The sequence below is a fragment of the Serpula lacrymans genome (assembly GCF_000218685.1).
Source record: "Serpula lacrymans var. lacrymans S7.9 unplaced genomic scaffold SERLAscaffold_7, whole genome shotgun sequence".
Lineage (NCBI taxonomy): Eukaryota > Fungi > Basidiomycota > Agaricomycetes > Boletales > Serpulaceae > Serpula > Serpula lacrymans.
Genome location: NW_006763296.1, coordinates 2,356,004 through 2,378,960, shown reverse-complemented (window position 1 = coordinate 2,378,960; position 22,957 = coordinate 2,356,004). Strand labels below are relative to the sequence as shown.

Below are 22,957 nucleotides of genomic sequence, written 5' to 3'. Positions count from 1 at the left end.
TCGTTTGTCGTTGATTCGTAAAAAAAAATGTGCTTGATCTTGTTGGTGAACGCTCTGTTAATATATTACGTTACATCGATGGGTGCAGTGACGATGTTCAGCTCAAAGATGTTATGAAGTCGCGTACGTCTAGATCTGTTTCTTTCAGTTTGTCCATGGCGACGTCGTACATGCTCATTGCTCTTGAACACTTTATTTCATTGTTTCTGACTTGCCAATCTATTACGCTAGCTGTGTTGACAGTGTATATCATGATTATCCAGGCGTCTTCTTCTTTTTGTTTGGTACGAAAGAGTAAGAAATTTGAATTGCATACACAATTTTGCAATTGTATGGTTTGTTGCTACTATATGCTATATGCGTTGTATTCATTCGACGAATGCCGTGTCCAGAGTGTGGGCAGGGAGCCGTTTCTTTTGCATTTGTGAATGATGAACCTAGTTGAATGTAGTGAAAATCACTCGAGTTAACGTGTGTTATCAGCATAAAAGAAAAGAATAAAAAAAAATCAGTTGTTCCCCTCATTTGATCCCGATTTTCCGTGGAGTGAGGGGTGGGATTGGGTTGGGGTTGAGATGCGGGGAGGGTGATGACGACGATGAGGATGACTTTGGACGTGTGGGTGGTAAGCCAGATGAGAGGGGCTCGGTGCTCTTCGCAGGATTTGGGGCACCATACATACATGCAGCTTAAGATGTGGGGACGTTGGGAATAACGTACATCTGGTCTATGTGAACTGCCAGGAACATCCACGATGCTGCATAGGCATATCGTACTCACACGAGCTTTTGGTCGAGTTGGTCGAGTTCTGGGGAGGAATGGTGGGAGGGCGGGTCGAAAAATCCGCTCGAAAAAAAAGAAGTAGAGGCATGAGTCGAGGGAAGAATCCATGATCGTGTGGAATGGGACGTTGGCGTGTCCCAGCCGGGGGGAGGTTTCGGGGTGGTGTGGGCGGTTGGAGTGTTCTGCGAGCTGTGAAAAAGGTCAGGGGTTTCGTTTCTCGACAAGGGGGAGAAATGTCAGAAAGGGGCGTGCCAGCCAGAGCGCAGGGTCGCACATATCTGGCGGAATATCGGATTTCCACGATAAGAGCTACGAACGTGGGGGGATAGGGATAGGGATAGGGATGCGTAGGTTGGGCTGTAGATCGCATATGCCAAGAACACACCTGGCTCGTTGAAGACGTTTGAAGAGAGCATTGATGCGACTATACGGTAAGAAGATGATAATGGGCAGAGTTGTTGAGGGACGTGAGTGATGTCCTAAGGAAAGGTCTTTATCAGATTACTTGATTAGTTTTTGAAGATGCTCGTGAAGGGCATAGTTCCATGCGAAAACCTATGTACACTATGTCGACACTCAGTCAGAATTTTGCTGGACCAAAGGGAGGTGATATTTACGAAAAGGTTTCTAACTCATGCTTGATGAAATGTAAGGTATCAAAATCAACAACTCAAGAATAAACGGAATAAACGCGATATTTAAGGTTGAGGATGCCTTACTTTTGCAATGTACTGTGTCGTATCTGACTACCGTAGAAGAGGTCGGAGAAATGCTATATGAGTGGGTGGCTATACTGTTTGGCGATCCAGCCTGTTATCTACTCCATACGTTGAGTTGAAAGCAGAGGTGGAGATATGAGTGGTGGCGAACGCATTCGACCAAGAAAACGGTCCTCCAGCTAATTTGAGGCGCTGGACCTTCAGTGAGTTCCTCACCGCCAACCAGACTGATACCTTTCGATGTAGTTCTGTCTGGAAGGAGCTTTGTGTCATCTTTTAACGCGATTTTTTGACGTGTTAGGCAAAACTGTGTGAACCAGTGAGAGTAGTACTAGGCAGAGGCTGATCATTACTTACCTTGGGATACTTTGCAGCCAATGCAGCTTTGACGTCCGCGATTATCGCGTCTTCTCAAGATTTGCCTGGGGGGGTCCTGGTGCGAGAAATACTGGTTCTGTTAGAGTAGCCTGAGAGATTGTGACGGATACATTGCGCGGAAGAACAAGTGATTCAGGCCAAGAAATATTATGTTGCTGCAGAAATGAAAGTACAAGTACTCTGGCAGTATATCGAACAAAGAAAATGCAATTCGCAGTGGCAATCCCCGGATTAATTTCTTCGCGGGGAAATACAGTGGGTTGCACAGCCACGACAGCGGTACCGCATCCGCGATCGCAGCAACTACGTGAACCTTAGGCTGCGCCGCCATATTATACCCTGCGTCTGGACTTGACCTGTAAATACTCATACCATGTCCGAGCACGAAGAAGCTCAGAGCATCCAGTCTTCCCAAGCAGATGTCTGGTATCTGAAGGAGATTATGTTTGGAGTAGGGTCCTCAAGACGGAATGTCAAGATCGTTACTCAAAATTTCAATGGGTTCGTCCACTCTAATCATGTTTATTCTCAAGCTGATGCTCAGGACTTCATAAGGCCGTGCTCTTTCATTGCAATCTGTATGTCTTGTCTGATATATGTACAGAATATCACTAATTTCCCTCAGGCAACATTCTTTTACTCCGTGGTAACATAGAAATCCAACCTAATGACCGTACAATCGTCTCCTACGAGTTCTTATCCCAGTTGGTCGGAGAGCATCTCCTCATGACTTGCCCCGGGATTGATATCTCTTCCGTACTATCGATCATGCCGACAACTACCAGTACGTCGCGCTTTTCATCTACGCAATACACGCTAACGCGTGTACATTTCCACGATTACAGAGGGCCTAGACCTCAACCCGTTGTTCACTGGGGCTACCTCGTTCAGACCTGCAGGAGCTGGTGGTGAACTCAAAATGTTCGAGCAGGCAGGGATCAAACTGGTTCACGGTTGGCTTGTAGATCCCAGTAGCGCAGAGGCCGAGGTACTCGCTGTCGTCCAGGACTATGACAGTGCAGTCAATCTCATCGCGGGTGCCGATCACACGACCAACGGACGCTTGCTCACCGCAGACACCTTCGAGGATCCCAGTTCAGCAGGGTCGAGCCAAGCGGGATCGAGCCAAGCAGGACCCAGTCAAGCAGGGCCTAGCATCTCGACCGATCGCTACTCTGATAGTGATCGACGGAAAATCGAACAGGGTGAGCTTCTTATATATATTTATAACACGCTAATTCTGATTACTGGCGTTTAAGCTATCGTTATTCGTACTTTCCTCGATAATACGCAGTCGCAATTGACCTATTATGGTCTCTTCCATTTGGCATCAAAACTAGAGCCTGGCACTCTCGTTGCACTCTTCCGAAATTCTCATCTGTCAGTTTTGTATAAGCCAGAGGGCGAAGAAGCTTCTCTATACTCGCTCGTCACCGATTATGTCTTTCTCAACGAGCCCTCAGTGGTATGGGAACGTATAGAAGATGTTGATGGAGGCTGGTCGACGTTTGTTGACTCTGACTTTGTGAAATCCAGTCCGGCTGGAGGAGATTTTGCTGGGCACACAGCAGAAAGCGCGCTGCAAGCCTTTGAGTTGGAAAGTGGCCAATTCTCCGTCGTTGACCCTGCAGAGTATGTATATCTGGTTTACCTTGTGTTCGTGAGTAATACTAATCTAGGAACTATAGTCGGGCACTGGCTCGACAGCTACAGGCCGAAGAGGACGAAAAGGCACATCAGTTATATTTACAACGCGAAAGGAAACGGGTAGAACGGATGGAGAAAGAGCAACAACAACAACAACAACAACAACAACAACGGACAAAGCGCCCCGAAGGCGACAAACCAGGCAAGAAAAATAAAAAAGATAAATGCATTATTATGTAGAGGTCTGTGTGCTCCATTTCTTTCTGGCACTCTCGTATACCCATTGGACTTGGGATCATAATCAACAGTATCTATCAGTATTAGCACCTTTGCAGGACGTACTAGATAACTATAGACTGGTGTATACTGCTTTACGCGCATTTGCATTTATCTGCTAGTTTTGATTATTGTACGAAGTCCTCGATACAGTTGCTGGGCGCTGATGGTTTATAGGGAGTGAAATTTAGTGAAAGCTTGGGAAATCCGAGTCCGAACTTGATAGGCATAATGACTTATTTTTCACACGGGTTTATGCAACCAAATACGCTGGGTCGACCTCGACGCTGACTCGGATGCAACTGACAGTAGATATTGTGTTCACAGTCCGGTCAGCGGTATTCAGGCCACAAAATTGGCGAGATCCCAAGGATGAAAAGAACTGAAAGGCCCCTTGACTGTAAGCTGCGGACTCTATCGTCGATTCGGATGTGCGCCACGCTACTTTTATCACAATACAACGCTTGGCATTGACATCGACTCGGATAACATTGGCACAAGTCATTACAGGCTCACAGGCGTGTCCGAGTTAATCGCTGCATCGAATGAATACAATTGCCAGACATTTGGCCTTTCTAGCAGGCCAAAGCACCGACGAGGAAAAGTTTTCAAGTGACTATACCGTTAGTTGAGACATTTTACTTGTCGAATATGAGCATGTATTGACTCGGCAAAAATGTTCAGCTCGTTCTTTTATTACCGTATGCTGTGCATGGTACCCAGCTTATGTTCTTGCAAATAAAAGCTGGTCTGGTGATCATGGTTCGAGGAACGGTTATCTTGTGGTATTTTTGCTGCTTCTTTTCGTCGTTCTTGTACACGCTTATCTGCAAACTCTCTCATGTCGTCGAGGCTTATCTCTGCAACTGTGCGTCCTGCTCATATCATGCTAACGTTAACATCGTCACACGACAGCGGCCACCGCTTGGGATATGTCAGATCCAGGGGCTGGCTTATTGCCAAAGATATGTCAGAGGGCTTTTGGTCGTCAGAGATGACTCGGAGAATCAGTATCGAAGAGTGCGAATCAACCAACGACGTATACTAGTCACTAAGTCAGTACTAGTCAAGCCATTGCTGTAAATGCACATGGTTAGTCACGACCAACTTCTAATACGCTGGAATAGTATACTCATCTTCTATTCTGTTGGCATCAGACTCCATGAGCGCTCCGGTTGAAGATTTTATTCGGTTCCAAAGATATCTTCTCCAGCGGAGAGGATGATGCGATCACAAAGTGTCCACGACTGTCCTCCGCTTATCTCTCCTGTGTATTCAGTCGATAGGCACGTCAGAACCTGGTCATAAGCCTTCCCCTCGATTATATCTCAATGCCTTCAAACCCCCTCAGCTATCTTTCGTTTCTATAATGTCTACGGAAGGCTCCCAAGTATTGACCCAAGGAATAGGCTATGGCGTCGTCCTCGGAATCGGTTTTGTTTTCGCTCTTATCATGATGGGTCTCTCTACCTTGCAAAACAGATACACAAGCTATAAGATAGCCACTTCGGAGGAATTCAATACCGCTTCCCGTTCAGTCAAACCTGGACTGATAGCTTCGGGTATCGTATCAGCTTGGACTTGGGCTGCTACTCTCCTTCAGAGCTCGACTGTAACGTATGAATATGGACTTTGTGGAGGCTACTACTACGCTGCAGGCGCAACCATCCAGATTTTCGTCATGTCGATCCTCTCGGTCCGCGTGAAGATGATTGCGCCCTACTGTCATACATACCTCGAGATCGTCCACGCTCGTTATGGAAACACAGCACACTTCATATTCGCCACTTTCGGGCTCGTGACAAATCTGATAGTGTCGAGTATGCTTTTGTTGGGCGGTAGTGCAGTTGTGAATGCATTTACTGGCATGAACATCTATGCAGCAAATTTCCTCATCCCATTGGGTGTTGTTATTTATGTGATCCTCGGGGGTCTGCGTGCAACATTTCTATGTAAGTTTCATATTATGTCTTGGCTTGAAATATTCTTTAATGTGCTCCACAGGTGACTACTCACATACACTCATACTCATGATCATCATACTCTACTTCTTCTTCTATACCTACGCTGAGGCTGACCTCATCGGTGGCTTCGATGGGATGTACCGTCTCCTTCAGCAAGCAAGTGCGGAGCGTCCTGTATCTGGAAATCAAGATGGCTCGTACTTGACGCTGAAATCTAACTGTGAGCTATCGCTTGAAAAGTGTTATGAGACGTATTCATTGAAATTGCTCTCCAGACGGGCTTATGTTTATGATAATTCAGATAACTGGCGGGTTTGGTACGGTGATGCTGGATCAGGTACGTATCATATCGATATTAGCAATATTGCCCTCGGCTCAACAGATGAATTCAGGGATATTGGCAGAGGGCTATTGCTTCGGAGGCAAAGACAGCGGTTCGCGCTTACCTCTTGGGCGGGGTGGCTTGGTTTGCTGTGCCTTTAACGTTTTCGACTATTATGGGTCTTTCAGCCGTTGCCTTGGCCAACCGTAAGCTGAAGTCTTTACTATTGTACTATCGAGCAAGCTTTAAAAGTTCAAGTTCTCATTTATAGACCCAAGTTTCCCATATCCTGGCGGTCTCTCCTTGGCTCAAACTGATGCCGGTCTTGCAGCACCAGCTGGAGTAGTTGCACTTTTAGGCAGCGGAGGTGCCGCTGCAATGGTCAGTACCACGTAAAGCCGCTTACTCTCATCTGTTAATTGCATCTGGTTGTTTAGCTGATTCTCTTATTCATGGCTGTCACTTCGGCGGCATCTTCTGAAATGATAGCTACCTCATCCATCTTAACGTTTGACCTTTACCAAATTCACTTTAAGCCAGACGTATGTTGCATTCATGTCTCTCCTGATCTAGATTCCTGAGCCATATTATTAGGCATCTCCAGAGGCACTTATACGTGTGTCACATGTTATGGTTGGTATTTGGGCCATTATCATGTCCTGCGTCGCGTCGTTGTGGAATGGGATCGGGATCTCTTTGAACTGGCTCTTCCTCTTCTCTGGAACTTTGTTCACAGGTGCTGTAGGTCCTATCATATTCAGTGTAGTCTGGCGTAAACAGACTCGGGCTGCTGCCATCGGTGGAGCATTGGGTGGTCTTGTTGTCGGCATAACCTGTTGGCTTGTCGTCGCCAAGACGTACTATGGAGAGGTGACGATCGAAACGACTGGTCAGTTTTCCATCGAGAGCTGCTGTATAATCCTGTTGCTGACTTTTTGGGCCACTCCTCGGTAGGTAATATGTACCCCAATTTGGCGGGTAATATGGGAGCATGCTGTTCAGGCGCTCTGATATCCATTATCATCACCTTGATCAATCCTGATAATGAATTTGACTGGTCGGAGACGAAGAAGATAAATCCGCGGGGCCGGGACCTGGATAAGAAACGTATCGTACCTGGTGGACCTGCCGCTCTGATAGCAAATGGAGCAAATGGAGAAGAACCTCCCACACCAATTGACGAAAAGAAGGAGAAATCGCAATCGACAACTCGTGTATCCTCCATCAAGGAAGATACCTCTATCAGCGAGTATCCCGAGGACTACGAGATGCTGAAGAAATCCTTAAGAGTCGCAACGTGGGCTACGTCCATTATGACCTTTATCGTCATCTTCGTGAGGCGCATTCATTCTTTTCTGAGATACCAAAAATGGCTAACGTCATACGCAGCTCATCCCAATTCCAATGTTCCTTTCTCACTATATTTTTTCGTTGACGTTCTTCAAAGCTTGGGTGATCATATGTGTGATATGGCTGTTTGTTGCAGCATTCATCACGTCTGTTTTGCCTCTTTGGGAAAGTCGAAATGCCATGTCAGATATCGGTCGAGGGTTGCTGAAAGATACATTTGGTGTTGGTGTTAAAAAGGAGCGATCTAGTACCAGTGCTTGACGATTATTAGTATACGTTCCTCGAGATATATACGATGCAGCATAGACGAGAGACTAGTGTACCACGGTCATGTGTAGCAGCCGTCCCAAACGTAGACTTGTTTTAGATGACAGTGCTATCTGTTTTAAAGTTGTTTAGATCAAGAAAAAGGTTAGACAAAAGAAAGAAAGTGTCGAACGATGATTAGAAAGGCAAAAGCAAAAGCAAACGTGCTATAACTGACTATATCTTCAGAAATAGTGTTTACTGTGACGAGAAATCTGTAGTCCGAATACATAGAATACATTAGTACGGGAAGGATACAGCAATGAATCTAGTCATACTTTGGCAATGTGCTGAGGGAGTCTATGCGAGCCTGAAAGAGAAATATAAACACAGGGGGATCTGGGATGAGGAGAGTTGTGTAAATCGCTTGAGATGCTCCGAAATCCTATCGCAGTGACGCCAAGCCTTCGGTGTGAGGTAGATCACAAATTTAACCATTGCCCCTTGATATGTCCTAGAAACAGGACATTAGGCGACACCCATTGATTACAAGAGCTGCGATATTTTGTGTAGACAGTGTTTGATGTTTTCAACCCATATGCGACTACTGCCCCGAGCTTGATGTACAGAAGCTTTTTCGAATGGGTTCGAGTCATTGTCGACAACATCAGTTGTTCCATAGATCGACATTTGTTCCTCCAACGCGTTGATTTGGCGGCCCTCGAGTTTCCTGATAATAGCAGCGCTGGCGTGAGGTCCTACTGCATCTTTCAATTGAATTCAAATTGACCATCCACCACTGAATAGCATGAACTTTCGCCTTAGATTTGCTGTTTGAACCTTGGAGAATTTGAATCAATGGAACTGAGGTAGCATTGTGCAGCGTAGGTCAAGAGCAGCTAATATCAGGTATGGGATGGACTTGAAGACTACTTCTGTTGAACGGTTCAAGCAAAGAGGTAGTGCAAGAATTCTATCTCCGCGATGACTTGTGAGCTAGCGTTCGAACCATGCTGAATGCATTCTGAAATGTATTCAAGCTGCTTCCATCTGAATCTCATCTCTATTACATCTACATAGAGTTTGTACTAATAGTGAGTCTTACGTTCAAAAGGATGAATCACATAGATCGCTGGAGAAATGCTCTTTGTTGATGTAGCTGACAACTTATTCCCAAAAAGTATCCAGAATGAAGGTGAGTGAATCTTTGTCTTGCGGCCATGTTTTCAAAACGTTGAGGCTGTGAAACATATAGATTGCAATCGAAGGATGCTGCCATGGGGCGCTCGATGCCATCTACAAGCATATAGAGTTTCTTGAAAAGAAAAACAACTATGTCGTTGACCTTCTGCTCATTTGCGGCGACTTCCAGGCCATCCGGAATCACTCCGATCTTCAGTGCATGGCAGTGCCTCCAAAATACAGGCAACTGGGAGAGTTTTATAGGTAGTTATGCTTCTCATCTAGCTATATCGAGTTCGTTCTATGACTCGTATGCTTCCAGATACTATACTGGCGAGAAAAAAGCGCCCGTCCTTACTATTGTCATCGGTGGAAACCACGAGGCTTCAAATTATCTCTGGGAACTGTATATTAGCATAATTAATCTCGTCTCTCGTCAAGCTGAATCTATATGGTAGGTACCATGGAGGATGGCTTGCTCCAAACATCTATTTCCTTGGCCATGCAGGCTGCGTTCAGGTAGATGGCGTTCGCATAGCAGGAGCATCGGGTATTTTTAAGGGAAATGATTTTCATCAAGGTACAATCATATTGTTCTCCTATAGATCTCAGCCTCATCAATTGACATTCAGGGCATTATGAGCAAATGCCTTACGACCACAGCTCAATGCGAAGCATCTACCACATCCGCGAATACAACATTCGTCGACTTTCCCTCGTGCGTAATTCCCATGGTTTGGCAAATTTTAAATTGACTGACACGTTTTAAAAAAACAGCTTTCATCGCCAGATATATTCCTATCTCACGACTGGCCACAGTCTATCGAACAGCATGGCGACTTACCCCTCCTCCTACGCCGCAAACCCTTTTTCAGACAGGACATCAGTACAGGCAGTTTGGGCTCACCTCCGTTAATGGGATTGTTGCATACCTTGAGACCGTCGTGGTGGTTTGCTGCGCATTTGCATGTCAGATTTGAGGCTGTAGTCACCCATCACCAGGCAACGTCCGCCGCAAATGGAAGTATATCCCCTTCACCCGCTCAAGGCGAGAATCCTGATGAAATAGTGATAGATGAATTTGAGGAAGATGGTCTTGATACGAAGAAGCCCGATGGCGTTGAGTCGTCAACAATGGCAGAATCGTCGATATCCACGACTGGTCCTCTTAACCCTGATGAAATCACGCTGGAAGACGAAGAAGAAGGAGTCGTTGCCCCTCCGCCACCTGTCCCCCAACCGTCTGAAACGAGATTCTTAGCACTCGACAAGTGCCTTCCTCGTAGGGAGTTTCTCGAAGTACGCTGCATACCTTTTTCTTCCGCGTCACTTGCTTACGCAGATTTGTTATGTAGGTGATGGACTTTCCCGCTTCTTCTGATTCATTACCACCTGCCACCGACGGACAGCGCCGTCGCCCCACTCTCACTTTTGATCCTGAGTGGCTTGCCATCATACGTGCATTCCATCCGTACTTCTCCATGTCCCGTCGACAAGCTGTCTACCCAGAAGAGGCAGCTGCACGAGCACAAGTTGCCGAAGAACTGTCATGGGTTAAAGCACACATATCGAGCACAGAAGAAGGCGAAACCAGCGATCTGCGAGAAGTCGAGTCATGTCAAGTCTTTGTCCAGACTGCGCCTGGTCCAGGAAGTGAGGGCCCGGCAAAAAACCAGCAACGTAAGTAGATGCTTGAATCACGACCATGTGTTTCTGTTGATGAATATTTAGCTCCATGGTATACAAACCCGCAGACGACTGCTTTTTGCGATATGCTAGAGCTCGAGAACAAAATAAATCCCCCTCCACGGGCGGCGCCTTCTTCCGTAGTTTAGTTCTCGGTGTTTCTGCAATTACCGTCTCACTGAACACAGCACTTGATGTCTTAGTACTTATGTCTGTGATCAACAGGCCCAAGCTCCGTATATTTCACAATAAAGTCAAGTTGTGTTGCAAGCTCCATGAACCCATTTTCTGGAGCTTACTCAGTCCTCCTAGATATATAGCGGTATCTCATACTACTATCCAGGTTTCTATCTTTCATAATTTCTTCACTTCGGCCATACAGGGCAATTGAACTGAATAATATGTTAAGGGATGACCAAGAAATACAACAACTAGTAATATATAAAATACTATGCAAAATAAGAAGGCCTAGCTTCTCTATACACGACCTCTGAAACAATTATACATGGAAGATATGTAGCAAGATGAACTTAGCAGATGACTGCATTGATATAATATATCACCCAACGGTTAATAAGATAATTAGTGTTCAATAAGATAAAGAATCTTCTTAGATCTCCAAGCAGTTGTCCTTGCAAAACTGTGGTATATCCTGTTGCACGAAGATTAGTGTGGCCTATCGAGCCATAGATTGGCATGAGCTCACCTCAAATATGAACGCGTTGCACGTAAGCTGATCTCCTGCAGCAACGTAGGCGCAAAAGTAATCTATGCCAGCAATTTCGCCTTCGAACTTGGCCCTCCCTCGCTCTAGGGTCCAAGAATAGGTCGATAAAGGTCGTCACGAGATCCATTGGCGACGTGGTGGTGTAAATCGCGGTAAGGAGGCGAATAGAAAAACAGAAATTATAATGAGATTGTAGCTTGATTAATCTTCTTTTGGACTGGACATTGCTATCCTTCGGACAACAGGGTAGCTTTTATATAGGTTCTAATTACTAGTATCGCGTGCCGATCTAACGCGCGGCATCGATACCGCAGCCAGTCTGCAAACAAGTGCTGTCCTTCGAGTCAACAGGGCATTGCACTGACAAAATCGACATTTCTGATGTGAGTCATATACCGATGTCCAGTGCCAGCTTCTGATCAAACGTATCACGGACGAATTCCATTCTTACCTTTGGGGTTGTGTTCTGTATTGTATTTTCGCGCCAGGATGGTGAGGTTGAGAATTCGACGTGGATCACCAGTAAAGGATCTTTCTCAAACGAGATGATGTGGACTCCGAGTCGGAAAGCCATAAAACTCGATACCCTCGTGGTCGGCCAGCTTTTGCATTGGCCAGGCAATGGAACTGAGACAGAATCTCCATAGGGAGTCTGTTAAAGTGGGGAGCATCGCATACTGAGTGGAAATGTAAGTATTTCAGCCTGAGAGCTAGGAACCTCGCGGTTCCGTAAGATGCGTGATGGTTGTACTTGGAACCATCAGCGCCGTGGCACGGTCATATTTTGAACTGCGACTCAGCGGCTACCAGTTCAAGTTCACAGCACTCGGACATAGCTCAACTCCCAAATATCATGGCCTGTCGTCCTTACCTATGTTTCATCTCCTCATTGCTCTTGTTTCACCGGTTTCCCGTGTTCGCTGTCAGAAATGACCTGAATAGATGACACAGTGGAATTACAAAAAGAATTCCGATTATACGGTGTGGACGTGATTCAATTAGAAGGACACATAGCAGAGTGTAAATACGACTATAACAATCAGCGTCAAACGCTGACGCGAATTCATCCTTTCCTCACGTCGAGGACCACCCCCAGCTCGACCAGTGAACCAGTCGAATCTCTTTCCAAGTAGTAACAACTCCCCTCGCTCAACCATCCCGAATGACCTCCCAGCTTCACTTGCCATTCTAATAAATGAACTTTCGAACGCTGCCATAAACCACTGAAATCTTGAGGCGGTCGACTTGATGGCCTTGTTTCTCTCTGCATCTCTCCACAGATGCCTATACAAGTCGTGCGTTGTGTTCGCAATGATGGTGGCAATTACGAGTTTGATTGCAAACAGCAGCAGAGTGTGGCTTTTACCACCCAAGTACTCAGCCGCCCCAATGCTAGCCAGCATCGCACTGATCAGCAGTATTTCGGAACTATTTGGGGCATGATCGAAGTACGTATGCTCCGGATAGAGTTTGACCAGTCTACCGTCACCTATTGACCACATATAGTATCGCCAGTAAGATCTCTTCCCAGCGTTCCACCAAGGATGAGTGACAATGACATCAGGAGCGGCCCGGAATCCTTCGCCTCCTTGAGCCACAATAAAGTCCCGTTTCTTGCGACAAAAATCAATGTCTTCGCCACCACCCGTCTTCGGGAACTTCATGTCGTACTCGATACCATCTTGAACTCGACGAGAGATAATATTCGCAGTAACGCCCCAAGGCATATCCTCTTTCATCTTTGTTGCTATATCCCAGAAGTACGTTACACCGGCCAGGTGCACAGCGTTGGTGAAAATAGTGGTCGCAGGAGGGAACTGGGCGTTTCCGACGAAGCCAGCAGCTTTGGGGTGTGCTCGGATGATTTTCTCTGCTTCGATAAGAAGATCTTCCTGCGGGGTCACGTCGTCATCTAAGAAGTGAATCCATTCAGCTGACGACTCTTTCATGCCTCTGTTTCGAGATGCTGAAGCACCCAGATTTTCCGAGTTTACGCGAATGCGAACATCAGGCCGATGTGCATACTTGGACTCTAATTCAAATATATTTGGCGACTGGGGATTGTCGACGATGACGATGAACATCACCGTACAAGTAGGGGATGGTTGAAGAGCCAAGATGGTTTCTAAGAATGGTAGCTGAACGCGATAGCAAGGAATGACGACATCAATCGTTAGCTTCCGTTCGACGCTTGGATATACTCCTGCAAGCCATGCTTCGACTGCATCGGTCGCCTTGTTGAGAGGCTCGAAAGTCCAGTCAGAGGCATATTGCTGCCGATAGCGCGCATTGACGCTGCCCCCCACCAGATTGGAAATCCTACAGGGAAACATGCGAGAACATCCCCATCGCCTGTAGAGTTGGAACAAGAATGGATCACCGTCTTGGTTGATAAAAATGTCGGGTATAACTTCACCACCAAAAATATCCATATGCGTCCGATGAATGATCGGAAAAGTTGGCATACCAGGGAAAGTGGTGTCGGTGAAGGCGACACACCCGAAACCGTGTGGGACACCTTCGACCTTCGCCATTGTAGCAAACGCGGCATGTGCATCCCTCATCCAACCTTCGTCACCTAACTCTACGTCGTCCCCCATAAGTACAAAATAATCACACCCATCCTCCCATGCACGCCTTGCACACTGTTTCCAAATAGTGCAGACATGACCTTTAGGGACATCACAAATGATGGTGGTAATATCTCCGACTCCTTCTGCATACAGGGTCGCCTGAGCAGCATTGTCTCCATTCCCGTTTACCCGTAGAAGGAAGTAGTCATCGTGGTCAATGGCAAGATATATTTTTGCGCGATACTGCGATCCTCCTAGTCCTTGAGTGTCCCGCCAGGTGGTCCGTGCCAAGGAACGAGCGAAAGATTGGAGATAGCGTAAACAGTCTTTGGGCGAATCTAACCCACGAGATGTGATAGGAAGGAGAATGGCGAAAGTTGTAGCGCTTTTTGCCAAATCGATCACTTGGCTTTGGTGGAATTTCTCGAGAAGAGCGCTGCGTTCAATATTACTGATTTCTCTCACCGCCTTCTCCATCTGAGCTCTCATCCATAATGCAGTCAACTCCATCCCCTCCTTGAGAGATACCTTGGGAGTCCATCCCAACTTTGCCTTCACGAGTTCGTTGTTAGAGTTACGCGAACCAACACCCACTGGTCTTGACTCTGCGAGAAATTGCAGTTCAACGGCTTCTGGGCTTATTCCAGCGCATGTAACTGCAAGTTTCGCCAGCTGCTTGATGGTGACCGAATGATCTGACCCGATGTTAAGGGGGTCGGTGCAATCTGAATTGAGAAAGAGAAGGATCGCGTCAACGCAGTCGTCTATAAAGAGGAAGCTACGCCGCTGCTGTCCATCTCCCCAAACTTCCAAAGTCGGAACGCGATTTGTATCGAGGCTAGCGGCTATTGCTTTTCGAATCAATGCAGCGGGTACTTTCTCTCTGCCATTACACCATGCACCACGAGGACCAAATATATTATGAAAGCGCGCGATATGAGTTTTCATCTTGGACGCGTCGTTCTGCAATAGAAATTCAGAAACGAGCTTTTCCAACCCGTATAACCCCTGGGGCTGAGGGGGCGGATTTGTCCAGATGTCGGATTCTCGGAGGGACACATCCGCTTTCCCGTGACCTTGTAGAGAGGCTGGATATACGCAGGCTGAGGATGCGTAGAAGAAGCGTTTAGCTCCTGCATGAACGGCAGCAGTCAAGAGGTTGATTGTCATTGTCGAGTTCTCAGCATAAATGATGAAATCGTTTTGTTCGTGAATAGTACCCATACCGCCCATTGTGGCCGCGAAATGGAGTATGGTATGGACACCTCTGGTAATCCGCTCGCAAAATGACGGGTCACATATATTGCCAACTATCATTTCGTTGCAAATTTTCTCCTCAAAGCAAGAGGTAGGATTAATATCTGCGATGCGCACATGGTATCCGCGTAGAAAAAGAGCTCTGGCGACATGGGATCCCTAGGCAGACAAAAGTTGGTACGATATAGGTCAGATGTCATACAGTGCACATACAATAAACCCATTGCCTCCAGCGATAAGAAAAATCTGTGAGTTGTTTGAGAACGACATAGTTGGAGTGTATCCGGAGCAGTTGCTTGTCATTTTGCCTTGAGGGCGTGCTGTATTTATGGTACCCTGCGGCACAGATTAAAGCTCAATTGGGTCAAGGGCTGGCTCAGATGATACGGCCTGTATTTCTTGCTTCTGATCCTGTGGCCCATAACGATCCCTTTAGGATATGCGAGGTTGATATGATACGAAAAGATTCTCATGGAACGTGCCCACGAGCGCTGAGAAGTTAACTTGATAATGACGGGATGGGAACATTGACTAGATAACAACGAGAGCGCATAGACCCTGGTGACCTAAGATGGAGTTTTCGATAGGAGTACCAAGCACGAGTGAAGGAGGTGACACTGTTGATACTAATGTCTAAGAAGAAGTGAGACTTATTAAAAAATAGACTGGAATACGAATCTTATAGTTGCAATTCAACAGTAAACGAAAACACATACCTACTGAGGAGTACTTTTCCTCTGCATAATATTATGACGCTGCTGGAGAAGGGTCTTGGAACGTTTTTTCTCCACGTCCGTCGGGCACGGTTGACTAAATCCACCAGGTTGGTGTATTCGAAAGTTCTCGATGTCAAGACGTAATACGTGCTAAAAACTTCAGTCAACTGAATTGACCACCAGGTTGGTATACTCGGAAGTTCTCGATGGCAAGACGTAATACGTGCTGGAAACTTCAGTCAACTGAATTGACGATCCGGCCAGAATGCAGATTTTGCTTTATGTGGAAATAGCTTTACGCTCGAGTTTAAAAGAACGCGATTTAGAACGTGCTGCATCACCTTGGCTCCTATTTTAATCGTATGAGCCCTTTTTTACCATACATATACGCACGGCGTTCATTAGATGAACGCTAGAAGCGAGGCACTTGATACAGCCAAGTTACGATGTATGGCAAGAAGACGATCACACCCTCTTGAATTTGGGGTATAACGTATCTTATCTCGTTGGAGGAACGTGGAAGAACATGTAAGAACGTGAGTTCCCGCGAAATTCTGATGGCTAGTAGCCAAGGGAGAAAGAGATAGGGCGCACGATGGTCAAGTTGATAATATATAAAATACGGAATAAAAACTGACGTACATTCACGCAACACATCATACCCCGATTGTGGACCAGTCTGCATCACAATTCACAGTTTTCTTCCCGTCTGTTGTTTGACCTGTGAACATGTGAGTCAACTTTGGTTATGATTCTTTAGGTGCTGACAGCAACAAAGTATCAACTATGTCTTCCTCCAACGAAGAGTCCAGCCCGGATAAATACCAGTTCACCCCAACCCAAGACTGGTTTTCGTTCAATATTGATACTTGGAAAAGCCTCTTTACCCTCGTCGACTCTCCCAAACCACGAGTTCTTGAAATAGGCTCCTGGGAGGGCCGTTCGGCCGTCTTCCTTCTTAGCGATCTATGCGTCAATGGAGGAGAGATCGTCTGCATCGACCATTTCGACTTGATGGGCACTGAGGCGGGAAAAGAAAGATACCGCAAGATCACACATAATCTCTCACTCTCTGGCAAACCAAATCGTGTTTTTGACGAATTCAGTTTCCCAGCTCTTATGACTATTTTGGAGGAAGAGATGACGTCTTCGAATCCTGGCTTTGATTGGATTTATGTCGATGGCTCGCACGAAGCTGATGATACTTTCCTGGACGGAGAGCTTGCGTGGAGGTTGGCGAGAAAGGGTTGTATCTTCATATTTGATGACTACAATTGGGATCGAGAACCCAAAAGTAGTATTCATCATCCCAGGCGCGGAATTGATGCTTTCTTGACTCTCCATGATGGGGAATACGAACGCATCTCAACAAATCCTGAGCAATACCAGATGATCCTGAAGAAGACATCTGACATGCGCATCGGCTTTCTTGTCAAGGAAAAGGCGAAACTGGGACTTACAGAAGCTTTTGGTTATGGAATCAACATAGCCCTAACGGTAGAGTCATCTTATGCAATGCCTGCAGCAGTCACCATCCGCAGCGCTGTCGAGAGGACCCAAGGTCGGATTACCATCTATGTTATTGATTGCGGACTCTCCAACGAAGATAAGGATAAAATTACAGCATCGGTTCCTACCAGAACAGATGTCACTATCCTTTTTCTTCAGTTGCACGACAACAGTTTGACGGCGGACTTAGGCGTAGTCTGGGCCAAGATAGACATGCTCAAGATCCTGCCAGTCGAACGTGTCCTGTACCTCGATTCCGATACGCTGATTCGAAGCGACTTGCATGAACTGTGGAACGTAGACTTGGAAAATAAATCATTGGCAGCAGCACCAGATGTTGGGTTCCCTTTGGGACATGACGAAATCACCAGAGGCCCTTACTTCAACGCTGGCATCTTACTGATCGACCTCGCCAAAGTGAGGATGCGTCTTGCCGAACTCGAAACGACAGGGAGGCAAATGAAGAATGCACGATTCCTCGATCAGGATGCGTTGAATGTGCATTTGACAGGAGATTGGACAGAGCTTGGGTTGAATTGGAATGCGCAGGGACTGGGAACTTATGCTGATTCCCCATCTGCCGAGAGAACAAGGTTGAGGCTTGAGGAGATGAAGCAGCCTAATATTGTCCATTTTTCTGGACCCCTTCATCCCGAGCTAGCAGCGGTACTCAATCCGTGGGTCCAGCCGTTCACGTCTAAGCCATGGGGCTATGCTGGTGCACCAGGCCACCCATTCAGAAACGATTGGTGGACTGTGCTGGAGAGAACTGCATGGCATGGCTGGAAGACATCGTCAGAGTACAGAGAGATTTGTGAGAAGAAGAAGAACGAGGCAATTCGTGTCGCGATGGATAATTTCAAGAATCGTGTGGAGATGGTATAAGGTCGCCATTCCATGTAATGTGTAAAGACATCTCGTGGTCCGTGTTCGCTATATCGTGTAAGATAGTGTTCAAGCAACGTATCAGGTAAACCATAATGCGCAAACCTTGACTAGCAGACTGGCATGAAAACCAAAATTATAAAGGCGGAAGTAGAATCTTCGATTGCGCGTTGGACAGGTAAGTGCCCGATGGAAAATACAAAAATCGACCATGGAGATAAGTAACAGATGGGAATGGTCATTCTCCGAAGCTGGTGTCGGTGGTCAAGCTCGAGAATTGTTCCTCTAAATTGAGTATTATCGGATATCAAAGCGTACCAGGAGCTTGACTAATTTGTAGTCATGGTCAAATAACATCATAGCCTGAGTAAGACGTCCACATTGCCATACAACCCGAGCAATAGTGTCCTAAGATCCACAATAAATGTAGATTCATAGCTGCGCATTCAAGTATACACCTTTTGGGAAATTATCATAGCAGCATAGCCAGGTAACGTCAATTTAGAGCCGTGGTTAGTGTGCGGAGAGGTTATTGGGGAAGCACCTTCAATGTTTGGTGACTGTTTGGTGCTGAAGGCGACGGCCTTGGGTTCTAACACGAACAAATAAAGGTACTGCCATCTGATGTTTCAATTTCTTCTGAGCGCTATGCACCGTTGACGAGCTCAGCATTATCTCCAGTCCTATATTCCCTCTTGTATTCTGTATCGACACACACCGGACTATCTTTTGCAAGGCATGAAACATCTATCTTGAACGTTTGCTTCAATCTGTTTCAAGACACCAGCCAATACTCAAGGCAGCACATCTTCTCTAACTCAAACCACTGCTCAAATCATTATCATTATTTTGCTTTCGTTGCAATATCCGAATTTGATATATTCCTACATCTATTTGCCTTCCAATGGCCCTCCAGACTAGGCCAGAACCGATGAATGCATCGCCATATCATTCTAAAGTCAAAGTCTCACTCATATTGTCCGACCCCACCTTCGTAGCAGGCAGCAATGTATCTGGTAAAATGGAACTAGAATGCCGTGCAGACATGGACTCAGGTCTAGGTATTGGCGTTATAATGGTTGAATTATTTGCTATCCAAGGTACGTTATCACGTCAAAGGTTCATGACGAGTATATTGAACGCTTTATCATGTAGAAATAACGGCCCGCGACCATTCAGCAACGTCTACTTTTATTCACACTCGTCGCCTTTTCCAGGGCCCAAATCTTCCCCCATCCAATGCCGTTCTCACGGAACACGAAGTCCAGCTAGACCCATCCGATCCACCTCTGCCAACACACCATTACCCTGCACGGCGTGGGCTCACCACTTTCTTTTTTCGCTTTCCCATACCCCCTACCTCCCCGTCTTCCATTGCCTTTGGAGATGCAAGCATTAGATACGAAGTCCGCGCAAGCGTCGGCGTTGCGTGGAGAGGTGAGAAAAGAGTTGTCACAGACAAAAAGGATGTCAGCATTGTGGAGGGATGGGAGGCCTCTCTAACAAGGGCAGTGCATCCTGAAGGTGTAGTCCTCGCGGATGGTGGAAGAATGTGGGTACAAGCGAGAGTCGTTGGCGGCATCGTCGTTGCAGGCGAAAGCGTCTGCGTTGAACTTCAACTGAAAAACCACTCTCAGAAAACAGTATGTATGACTTTCTTTCATCCAAGTTGATATGTTGACCGTGGAATGCAGACGACAGGGGTTACCCTTACTCTCACACGCACCCTCCACCTATCACATCCCCCACCCGATAAACCCCACCTGGGCACATCTGAAACGCTCACAAGTGTTGCATTCATTACTTCCGACTATATCGTCCCACCAGGTTCTGAGGGTGTCGCGCATCTCGTCGTCGACGTTCCTCGCACAGCTCGTGGTGCGAGAGGTGGAGTGCGGGTGGGTGGAGATAGCGAGGACGGGACTGGGAGAAGGGTAGAGGGAAAAGGAGTGAGTTTAACGGATGCCCTTTTCGAAGTTCGTTGTGTTCTCAGCGTAAAAGTTGAGATGCCCCTTGGCACGTGAGTGTTCTGATTCCTTTTTCATTTCCGTATCCGTATAAGATACATCTGCAGTAGCGTTAGTTGTCTGCACAATTTTCTTAACTAACTTTCATTCCTCATGCTATTGAAAGTTGTTATGTCTCCTACGCCGGACTTTTTTCATTTTCTCATGTAATCCTGTTCTGGCAGTTGTATCAACTGCCTTACATTTTTCCATACCTGTTATAAAGCTTGCTCATCTATGATTCATTTATATTTCCAGACAACCCATTATCCTGGATCTCCCCGTCACTATATTTCATCCTTTGGCAGCCCCGATAGCACCGTTACCGCTTTCACCCCCTCAATTCACCTCCCCTCCCCCGGAGCAGGCCTACTACCCACCAGGACTCCCTTATCCTATTTCAGAAACTGGTTATCCCATCATGGAGAGCAACTACCTCGGAGAACGCGCATATGCTCATGCCCTTTCCCCACCTCCAATTTCCAGCCTTTCCCCAGTTCCTTATCCTCCACACACTCACCAGATGTATGCGAATCCAACGCCAGGCTGGACTTCCCCTCAGCACGCGGACTATAACTATCACCCTTATCCGAATCCAACGGTAGATCCCTCCGTGCAGTACCAACATCATCAGGCTTTCCCGCCCTATCCTGTTCCCCTTTCTCCTCATTATGCGCATGGTCAGCTTTCTCCGCCAGGGCAGCCTTACCTATCTCCCGGTCTCTCCCCTATTGATTCCTTGAGCGGCGGCGCATCACCCGCCGCCAATTCGAATCAAGCTATCTCTGACCATGATATTCCGTTTTCTGAGCCTCTTCCTGGACCTCTCCCTCAGTCCGCGCAACCATACCAATCTCCCATCTCCGCAAGTCTCTCAATCACCATCCCTCCTCTGCCGAATCCACATGATACCCAGGGAGTCATCCACTCTCCGCGTCCAGCGCCCTCTCCAAAGCACTCCACTCATACTGTATCTATCCCTGTAGCCCTTCCAGCTGTCGATACTTCGACCTCCATTGCGAATGCCGACTCCCACACGTCCAACACTAATGTATCCACTTCCCCCCATTCTCATGCTTATGCATATGCGTACACCACTGAAGCTACTAAATCATCCCGTGTACGCGCACTCGAGAAGATGGCGGACGACGTAGCGAGGAAAAGTCAAGACTTGAGCGGCGATCTGCCCAAGGCGCAGGTCAACGGTGGGGATAATACGGGAGTGGATGCTTTGAGCGGGAAAGAGGAAGAGAAGGAGGGCAAAGAAAAAACCCTCCCGTCTCCTCCTGTCCCCTCTACGAAAGATCGATTACTGGCTCTTTCAGGTCGACGTCCACGCGTAGATGATATCTTCTCTGCACCTGAAGCCGACGCCGACGCCAGTACCACCCCACCCACGCCGCCTCTCGCTGCCATCACACCCGTCAAATTCACTCGACTCGCCCCAACCATGACAATGACCGAAATGACCTCAGGTTTGGGTGCTGGGGCGGGTAAGCAAAAGGCCACCGCTCTGACAGTGCCGGAAGAAAGCGGTCTTGACGCCCTGGAACGACGGTTACTCGCCGAGGTTGGAACACGGAAGCTCGAAAGGGATACTATGCGACCTGACGCGAGAGCCGTCGTACACCCTACAGCAAGGGCCGCCGTCATGCCCATCACGATACCACCCTCGACAAACGGGGTATTAGTGGAGGGTGTCAACGATAGCGCAATATCGAGTCTGACACTCGCAGGTGGGAAGAGTAGTGAGGAGAAGGGAGGGATGGGTTTCGGATTGGGGGATAGAAGAGGGTGGGAAAGTGAGCTGGAGCATGAACATGAGTACGAGAACGAGAACGAGCAGGATCGGGATTCGGATGAGCGGACACAGCAGCCTGGTGGAAGGTTCAGCGAGGATGGAAAGGATGTACAAGGGAGACGGAGGAAGTCACACGAGTACTTTGACAGGGCGGCAGATAAGTTTCAGGACAGGAGCGGGAACAAGGACAAAGACAAGGATAAAGACAGGGATAGCAGTGGCGATACAGATATACAAAAGCGCACAGGCAGACGGAAGTTCCGGGAGCTGGAGAAAGGTCCCAAGGGCGAGGAAGTGCACAAGTTGCGCAAAGAGGCAAAAGGCCGGATCGCCGCATGGCTGGGACAGATCGACCCTGCCGTTCCTCCACCAGCTGTGGACGACTCGTCCCCGATGCCATCGCCATCAGTATCCCATTTCGTTCCTATCGTCGCCAAGGAATCTTTCCCCCCACCTCCCCTCACCCCCGTGACTGCAGTGGAGAAGCCTGTCGGTGCCGATCAGGGCGGCGTTCAGAAGGAAGATGTATCCGCCTCTCCGAATCCTCGTTCGTCTGGGTTCGTGCCTATCGCGACATTGAAGATGACCGCGACGCCCACGTCAGCGGACAAGTCATCGACGCGCTCTCCAGTCGAGGCCATGGCCAAAATGGGCCCGCCAGCTTCCCATCACACCCACACCAAGAAACCGTCACCCACCCTCCCCTTCGCACCCCCCAAATCCAACAAGTCGCCCGACCCTCCACCCGCAGCAGACAAACGACCCGTCCCGACGAAACAGCCCGCCAACGCCAACGCCTTCCTCTCACCCTCTCACCACCGCGGCCTCTCCCCACGTCTACCCCGATTCCCGGCACAGCCCCCGGATCCAGAGGTCAAGTACGACATCCGTTCCGCGCGAGGAGGCAGGGGCGGCAAGGTGACCGAAGTG

At 47.5% G+C, this 22,957-nt stretch overlaps 8 protein-coding genes across 8 annotated transcripts; 6 read left to right on the top strand and 2 right to left on the bottom strand.

The window, feature by feature from the left end:
- Window positions 1-521: 521 nt before the first annotated feature.
- SERLADRAFT_438580 (uncharacterized protein) lies at window positions 522-1,153 on the bottom strand (the record flags this gene model as incomplete). The annotated part of the gene is made up of 2 exons (XM_007318944.1): window positions 522-688; window positions 781-1,153. The coding sequence occupies 2 exons, from the start codon at window positions 1,151-1,153 to the stop codon at window positions 522-524; spliced, it is 540 nt and encodes a 179-aa protein (XP_007319006.1).
- A 1,043-nt stretch (window positions 1,154-2,196) lies between these two features.
- Window positions 2,197-4,000, top strand: SERLADRAFT_469023 (uncharacterized protein; the record flags this gene model as incomplete). Its single annotated transcript, XM_007318943.1, has 7 exons — window positions 2,197-2,381; window positions 2,436-2,458; window positions 2,506-2,664; window positions 2,726-3,085; window positions 3,140-3,512; window positions 3,569-3,769; window positions 3,836-4,000. 6 exons carry the CDS (start codon window positions 2,254-2,256, stop codon window positions 3,765-3,767), a joined length of 1,242 nt encoding a protein of 413 aa, XP_007319005.1.
- A 97-nt stretch (window positions 4,001-4,097) lies between these two features.
- Window positions 4,098-4,967, top strand: SERLADRAFT_449702 (uncharacterized protein; the record flags this gene model as incomplete). The annotated part of the gene is made up of 4 exons (XM_007318942.1): window positions 4,098-4,127; window positions 4,155-4,426; window positions 4,488-4,895; window positions 4,961-4,967. 2 exons carry the CDS (start codon window positions 4,349-4,351, stop codon window positions 4,884-4,886), a joined length of 477 nt encoding a protein of 158 aa, XP_007319004.1.
- SERLADRAFT_449700 (putative urea transporter) lies at window positions 4,966-7,829 on the top strand (the record flags this gene model as incomplete). The annotated part of the gene is made up of 10 exons (XM_007318941.1): window positions 4,966-4,969; window positions 5,186-5,755; window positions 5,808-5,987; window positions 6,043-6,104; window positions 6,160-6,295; window positions 6,361-6,470; window positions 6,527-6,631; window positions 6,684-6,978; window positions 7,044-7,423; window positions 7,479-7,829. The coding sequence occupies 10 exons, from the start codon at window positions 4,966-4,968 to the stop codon at window positions 7,698-7,700; spliced, it is 2,064 nt and encodes a 687-aa protein (XP_007319003.1).
- Window positions 7,830-8,706: 877 nt separating this feature from the next.
- Window positions 8,707-10,890, top strand: SERLADRAFT_469015 (uncharacterized protein; the record flags this gene model as incomplete). The annotated part of the gene is made up of 9 exons (XM_007318940.1): window positions 8,707-8,779; window positions 8,845-8,880; window positions 8,941-9,131; window positions 9,190-9,273; window positions 9,326-9,447; window positions 9,500-9,585; window positions 9,645-10,166; window positions 10,223-10,547; window positions 10,599-10,890. 8 exons carry the CDS (start codon window positions 8,875-8,877, stop codon window positions 10,700-10,702), a joined length of 1,440 nt encoding a protein of 479 aa, XP_007319002.1.
- Window positions 10,891-12,234: 1,344 nt separating this feature from the next.
- SERLADRAFT_449698 (glycosyltransferase family 2 protein) lies at window positions 12,235-15,086 on the bottom strand (the record flags this gene model as incomplete). The annotated part of the gene is made up of 2 exons (XM_007318939.1): window positions 12,235-14,458; window positions 14,636-15,086. The coding sequence occupies 2 exons, from the start codon at window positions 15,084-15,086 to the stop codon at window positions 12,279-12,281; spliced, it is 2,631 nt and encodes an 876-aa protein (XP_007319001.1).
- A 1,526-nt stretch (window positions 15,087-16,612) lies between these two features.
- SERLADRAFT_415865 (glycosyltransferase family 8 protein) lies at window positions 16,613-18,356 on the top strand (the record flags this gene model as incomplete). Its single annotated transcript, XM_007318938.1, has 1 exon — window positions 16,613-18,356. One exon carries the CDS (start codon window positions 16,613-16,615, stop codon window positions 18,218-18,220), a length of 1,608 nt encoding a protein of 535 aa, XP_007319000.1.
- A 768-nt stretch (window positions 18,357-19,124) lies between these two features.
- On the top strand, window positions 19,125-22,945 carry SERLADRAFT_438574 (uncharacterized protein; the record flags this gene model as incomplete). The annotated part of the gene is made up of 4 exons (XM_007318937.1): window positions 19,125-19,320; window positions 19,376-19,863; window positions 19,915-20,240; window positions 20,485-22,945. Coding segments are annotated over 4 exons (3,471 nt in total), but the record flags the coding sequence as incomplete, so codon positions are not given.
- Window positions 22,946-22,957: the final 12 nt, after the last annotated feature.